The 7,132-nt window shown below is 31.0% G+C and overlaps 1 protein-coding gene across 3 annotated transcripts; it reads left to right on the top strand.

The window, feature by feature from the left end:
* Positions 1 to 4,121: 4,121 nt before the first annotated feature.
* LOC130995671 (uncharacterized) lies at positions 4,122 to 6,449 on the top strand. 3 transcript variants are annotated; one of them, XR_009092237.1, is made up of 6 exons: positions 4,122 to 4,480; positions 4,830 to 4,868; positions 5,040 to 5,209; positions 5,296 to 5,677; positions 5,751 to 5,895; positions 5,971 to 6,449. XR_009092237.1 is itself a non-coding variant. In XM_057921043.1 (2 exons), the coding sequence occupies exons 1-2, from the start codon at positions 5,818 to 5,820 to the stop codon at positions 6,328 to 6,330; spliced, it is 438 nt and encodes a 145-aa protein (XP_057777026.1). In that variant the 5' UTR covers positions 5,684 to 5,817; the 3' UTR covers positions 6,331 to 6,449. The 3 variants fall into 3 exon arrangements, 1 of the variants encoding a protein (XP_057777026.1); XR_009092238.1 differs by lacking the exon at positions 5,040 to 5,209 and having other exon boundaries at positions 5,561 to 5,677; XM_057921043.1 differs by lacking the exons at positions 4,122 to 4,480; positions 4,830 to 4,868; positions 5,040 to 5,209; positions 5,296 to 5,677 and having other exon boundaries at positions 5,684 to 5,895.
* The last annotated feature ends 683 nt before the right edge of the window (positions 6,450 to 7,132 follow it).

Below are 7,132 nucleotides of genomic sequence, written 5' to 3'. Positions count from 1 at the left end.
ACCGCCCCCTTCCCTCATTGACCTTGTCCTCTGCAATTTGGAATCAGATCTCGGCACCCTGGCCCTCAACACCTCCTGGCCTCGCCCTCACCGCCTCCTTCCCTCGCCGACCTCGCCCAAGCTTTAGAGCCTCCTGCATTTGCCGCCTCCATCGACCCCTGTCACAGCCCAAAATCATTTATTTTCCTTATAATTTTTATTTGAACTTATTAATTTTTTTTTAATTTATAAAGTGTTTGAAAAATATTTTATTTATTGAATTTATGTTAGTCTAATCGTGCCCCTAGTTAAAAAATAATAATAATAACTTTGATATTATAATTATGCTTTAAAAATAAAATTTATTTTCAAAAATATAATTATATTATATATAAATAAATGTTTATAATAATTTAAACAAACATTTAAAGCTAATAAGTGAATAGAAAAAAAAAATCTACACATGGATATATACAAACTTTTTCTTAATAAGATCTTGGTACGGTATAGATGTGGATCTTGATTCAAATTTCAAGTTCAAGTATAAGGTGTGAGATTTATTTAAATACATGCCATGGTTAATTTTTGTCCATTTTAATATTATGTGTTTACCATACGTAAATTAAATTATATCTCTAGGGGCCCGCTCAATGGGTCCAGGACTTCATCGTCCTTGGTATGCCACAATGCGATTATATGTTACAGTTAAGGTTGCAACCTATTCGCCAGGGGCCTGTTCAATGGGTCCAAGATATTAAAGTCATTGGTATGCCACCGTGTGAATTTAAGTTATAGTGCAGTATGTATGTGTTGACCATTTTATTAACGTGGATAATGATTGCATGATATCCCACACTTGATTGCGTGATTGCATGAGTCTACTTTGTATGCTCATCCCATATTAAACATTTTCAGGTATTTTGACGTCGGAGGCGCGTGGAAGGTTGAATGGTGAAACAAATTATTCTAGAAAAACGATATTTTATTTGTAATGTATTTTATAAAAAAATATATATTTCACGATTTTAACATAAAACATTTATTTATATTCATGATTTTTCGCATGAATATTCACTTAAATTTTAATTAGATTCGGGTGTCACAACCCCTCATTCAATGGCAGTTGCTGTAAAGGGATTTTTGTCAATATCAGCAAATTTTCTTATTTTTTTAATTACAAAGCTAATAAAATCTGATTTTTTTTTCAATTTTTGTAAAATTTAATTTGTTTTATTTCAAAGATAATAAAAAACAGAAGTTAAAAAAAAAAACTTATTTTTTAAAATCTATGGAGTAATACAAATTTGGAATTTATTGAAATCTGAAATAATTCAATTATTCAAGTTAAGGGCGAATTTGTTATTTTAAAATTAAAACAGGGTGATATTTGTAATTTTGTGTTTAATCTAAGTTTTAAATTTGTGTACCAAACATCCATTCATCACTATCTACATTTTACATCTAATGTACCAAACACAATTCTAATGCATCAATCACCCCCTTCTTATTTTTACATAAAATCAGAAACGATCACCTACCCACCGTGGGCAAGCATAACGTGCCCACCACTGATGTGACAATTTTAATTAGGAAAGAGAATTAATAAATCTTACTCTAATTAAAATTATCTTACTATAATTATAATTGTCACATCATGGTAGGCACATTATGTATGCCCACGGTGGGTAGGTGATCGTTTCTGAATGGCTATATCCTAACCTACCTATCAAACATGCCCTAATGATATTATGCCCTCTCAAAACAAAAATAAAAAACGAATGATATATTATGTTTCTATCTTACTAACTATTTTGTTAGTGGATTGGTTAAAAAAAAGATTTGTACTCGAATTATTTGGTTTAATTGTGTGATTTGTTGTATTAATAACATTACATTTCTATATTTCATATATTTATAAATAATAGAAACATTGCTTAAATAACACTATGTGTGTGTGTTTTTAAGGGGAATATTGCATAATATCATTAGAAAGAAGCTCCCTAGCTAATCCAACTAGGAAAATTAGCAGTCCAATACATTGATTGCGAAGAACTACGCACAAATTGTGCTAAACTATGAGCAAGTCTATTAGCATCTGGAGGAACATGAAAAATGTTACATAAAAACACACATGTGAGTTGTCGTAATCACCTCCAACACATCATCCGACAAGAAGTATCCTTCCTCAGCGGGATTAACCATGATCTGAGATGCAAGAAGCGAATGGTCCAATAGATGTGAACACTATGTGTGTGTTGTACTCCTTATACTAACATTCAGTGTTTTTGTATAATTGACTATTTTTCTCTTTCCCATATATTCAAGCATAATATATATATATATATTGAAGTCACCATATTTTTCTTTCTCGAGTTCAAGATATTATATCACTGTTTTTTTTTTTCTTTACCTCCAAATCATCAAATCGAATAGTTGAAATTGGTTCATAGAGTCAATAGGTCAATCTATCAATTCTCATTTAGTAAAAATAAATAATATCTCTAATATGCCTTAAAGGATTATTAAAAAAAACTCAAAAAATCTAAACACACATCCCTTCCCCTCCAACCCAAACCTTTTGCCGCCATCATCCCTCCCTCCTCATTTTCCCGCTGCTGACGCCATCATCCCCCATTCTCTTATCACCTGTGCCACCCTCGCCCCAATCTGCGCCGCTGCATCCCTTCATTTTGTCGTTGGCATCCGGGTTGAGTACAACTCGAGTGTACGGTACACCCGAGTGTATAGGAGACCACCTCGTTTCTTTTACTATATGATTTTAATTTGAATAAAGTGTTGTCTCTCAGTTCATATTCCTAAGTCCCACACACCTATCCCTACGTATAGAGATATGTTTTATTTTCTATTTGTAATTAAATTATCGCATGCTCCATTACTTTTAAAAGTCACACGTACGCCACCCCACTCATGATAGCTTGATTCTTATTTCAATTTGCTATGATTACATGGCTGACCTTTACCAAGAAAACTGAAATCAGAAAACAATGTCTGCTTCGTATATACTATCATATTTTAGTATTGATTCATGTGAGACATTTTACCATATATCATCGTTAAATTCCATTCCCACTATTTCTAGCTCAATCGGATCGAATTCCACTCTCTCCAAAAATCATAATATTACAACATACTAAGATCGTTAATTACTAGGTCAATAACAAAATTGCGATGCGTACACAATATATATATATATATATATATATAAAAGGGCGCGCTCCAGTGAGACCTCCTATTTTTCGTATAACATGAGGACAATGAATAAAACATATAATACTAATGAACAAGACGTATATACTGATAAATAATAAAATTTAAAATATTCAGCTCTCTCCAGGATTCGAACCCTGCGAAAAAAAATCACCCTCCAGATACAATATCAGTCATAGGATTTATGAAATAAACGCACCAGATCGTGTCCTAGATCTCACTAAAATTAGGGGGTCTCATTGGAGTGGCCCCATATATATATATATATATATATATATATAAATAAATATATATATATAGAAGGGTTCAACAGAGAAGCTAAATATTGTGGAGAATAGAGAATTCGTAAAATAAAAACGAACAGATCTATAATTTTAATGAACAGATCAATGTACCGCATGAACAGCAATTTGCCCCGGGTTCGAATCCTGCTGGTGGCGAGTTTTTCTATATTTTTATTAAATACGTCTGTTCATTAGTTATGTTGATCTGTTCGTAAAATATATAGATTTGTTCATGATGAATAAAAAGATAATTCTCTGTTGAACTCAACCCTATATATATATATATATATATATATATATATATATATATATATATATATATATAGGAGAATGCTAAAATAAGAACGCTTCTTAAAATATAAATTAGGAACCATTTTCAGCCCTTAGATCATCAAGATCTACGGTTGATTCATCACCTTGTTGGATAAATTCATGGTCCTGAGTTTGAATCCCAAAGGTGGCAAAAAATTATTTTTCGCAATTCATGCCTATATACAGTTTATTCATGCGTGTTATACATAAAATTCATGCATTGTTGTTGGTTCGTAATTCTTAAAATAAGGGTGGTTTATTGAATAACCGCCCCCATATATATATATATATATATATATATATATATATATATATATATATATATATATAGGGTTGCATTCTATGACAACCATTGCCTTAGATGGAGAATAAAGACCAATCCTTGTGCGTTGATCTCACTCAAATCAACGATCTAGATTTTTTTCGGATTTATTGTTTTAATGAAATTACTTATTATTTATCTGGTTTTAATGAACCGCTGAGGGTAAAAACGTGAACTTCTATTTCAACGAAATGATGCTGTTTAATATATCCCGTGAATCACGCATTTTCCATTCGAAGGGAAGCTGTTCCAAAACAATGGCGATTATATTTTCCCTTCCAAGAAATATTTTCACAGAAGATATAATTGAAGAATTTGGTATCGCGCTGGTGATTCGGCGTCTTCTCAATCGCCGGTGAGAAGGGTTTTATTTTTTAAGGATTCAAAATCTATACTTTCTGAATTCAAAATAGACACATTATATCGTAATACATATCAATTGATTTACTGGTTAAACCCTCAATTTTTATGATAATTTGGTCATACGAATCCTTGAACTATTTGGAATTTGTCTTTTTTAATTGTATTCGATGAACTGGTTGTATTTTTAAATCCTTTTTACTATGTTTTGATGAACTTATTGTTAATTATAATGAATTAATGTTCGGAAAATAATGTGTTGATCAAAATTTATTCATTCATGTAAAGTTATTTTATACACGTTCTTGTTCATTAACATTCTAAATGGTATACTTTTATGTTAGTTATGGAGTTGGAGCATGGAAATGAATTTGTCGTTCCAGGTACAAGTGATTTCTTATGAATAGTAATTTTAGGTTCATTTGTTCTGATTTTTAAATTTTTCCCAGATACACTCATCATTTTTTATTTGTACTTGCACATATCAATAGTATTTTCTTTTTCTTTTCGTTATTGTAAGTAGAGATGACAATGTTCTTATATTTAACAATAAGGGTACTGGAGGAGAATCACCAATACTTGGGTGTCTGTTGAAGAATCGTCCTGTCAAGAAATTGAATTATTGAGCATATGATATTTATAATATTGTGTGCATTAAGACTCCGCTCAGCTGTAGATAAAAGGCGATTGCTATGCATTGTATGCACAATGATTCTCTGGACGAGTACGAACATTTCTAAACTTTAAAAACTATAGCATCTATATTAAAATTAAGTATATTATTTAATTTTAATGTATTTATGTTTACAGTGGCAAGGTTCTTTTCATGGTAAAAGATGTTGAGTTACGTAGATATGATTTCGTTTCTATGAGAAGAGGATGTCTAGTGCAGCCATCGATAGTTAATGCATGGTCGATTATGTTGAACCACGTGTCTATATCTGATGCTGTGAAACAACCAATACGATTCTTTGCCTCTACAGACATATATGCAAGTATTCGAAGTTAAATCTGTATGTAACAGTGCTTTGTGAATATATTGTATGAAATTTTTATTTGAAGTGCTGGAACACAGATTGATTGCATATACAACAATGAAATGTCACATGTGAACCGAAAACGAACATTCTCTGATGGATTGGAGTGTGAGTTGCGTTTGTAACAAACCAACTCTCTGGGTGTAATTGACATGGTAATTTTTTGAATGCTTATTTACACGAATTTTTTGTCTTATAATAATACTGACTTTTTGGATTGTTTTTCAGTTTTTTTTTCCCTGTATTTCCAGATGGCATCCCATATCTTCTTTGTTTTGATTTACGCAAGGAGTTGATGTTCGTTATTGACAGTTCAGTACAGTTTAATCATCTTCCTGTTGGAACCAACTACGACCTCTTGTGTGATGTTTTTGTAAGTTTCTAAACTGGAACAACGCAAAAGGTTGTCTTGATTTAATATATTTTACATACTTTTATTATATTTTAGCCTGCTCTATTGTCCGAATTTCTAAACGACAATGGAGAACATTTGAGTGCGGCGTCAGTTGCAAAATCAACAATTGAAGTCGTTCAACTCAACTGGGCAAATAAAAAGAACACAATTGACTCTTCTTTGTATTTGATGAGGCATATGGAGACTTTTGCTGGCGATACATCAACTAGTTGGATGACTGGTTTATTGAACGCAGAAAACCTTCATCTACACATATTGAGGATGAGATATTGCGTATCTATAATTTCATGGGACAAGAACAAGTTTAAGGATAGAGTTTTAATGGATTCTTCTGCAACTTATGGTTCTGAGCTCGCAGTGAATCCAACCAAATTTGATGGTATATCCTGTTAGGTTGATAATACAGTTCTCTAGATTAATTTTGGTGGTGTTCTTAACATTTCCACGTTTTTGTTGGACGTATCAAATATTGTCTTTATATTATTTTTGTTATTTTTTGATGATTTATTGAATTTTTATATTATATGACGATTCTTTTTTTTTTTTTATATATTCATGTTGCATGTGTTTGCTAGTTTTTTTTACAAATGTAGTCCTCCTGTGCATTAATAATTTATTATTCATATATTTTTAAATTGTGTGAACAGACATTTATGGGTCAGTTCGTTGGACATTTATTTATAATGTTATTTGAACATGAAGATGATATGATCGCAAAATCTCGTAATCTTGTTCTTTACAAGTTAAGTAAATTAATAATAGTAGATATATTTGACCGCAGAAAATGAGAAACGACTTTACGAAAATCTACAAATTTTGAACTATTGTTTTTAAACTTTATTCATTTGAACCACATAAAATACATATTCATTCTCATTATTTTTATTTAAACTTTATCAGCATGTTTAACTGTATTTTTTTATTAAAATAAGTATTATATTAAGTTTTTTCTGATGGCAATTTTTATTTTATTACTTATATGCATAGTTTATGTTTTTCCCTTTATCAATGCATCCACAAAAGACAAATGTACATTAAAAATGTTCGTTGATTTGTTAGTAAAAGAAAAAATAAGCGAAATAGTATTCGTTGCCATGTTCGTAAAAAATAAATGCACGCACTAATGTTCCTTAGTATTGTCGTTAAAAAACAAATAACATACTAACGAACATACTAATGTTCACTTATGCCTTCG

The sequence above is a fragment of the Salvia miltiorrhiza genome, chromosome 7 (genome assembly GCF_028751815.1).
Source record: "Salvia miltiorrhiza cultivar Shanhuang (shh) chromosome 7, IMPLAD_Smil_shh, whole genome shotgun sequence".
Lineage (NCBI taxonomy): Eukaryota > Viridiplantae > Streptophyta > Magnoliopsida > Lamiales > Lamiaceae > Salvia > Salvia miltiorrhiza.
The sequence above is the reverse complement of the archived record's forward strand: the minus strand, read 5'-3'. Positions and strand labels throughout refer to the sequence as shown.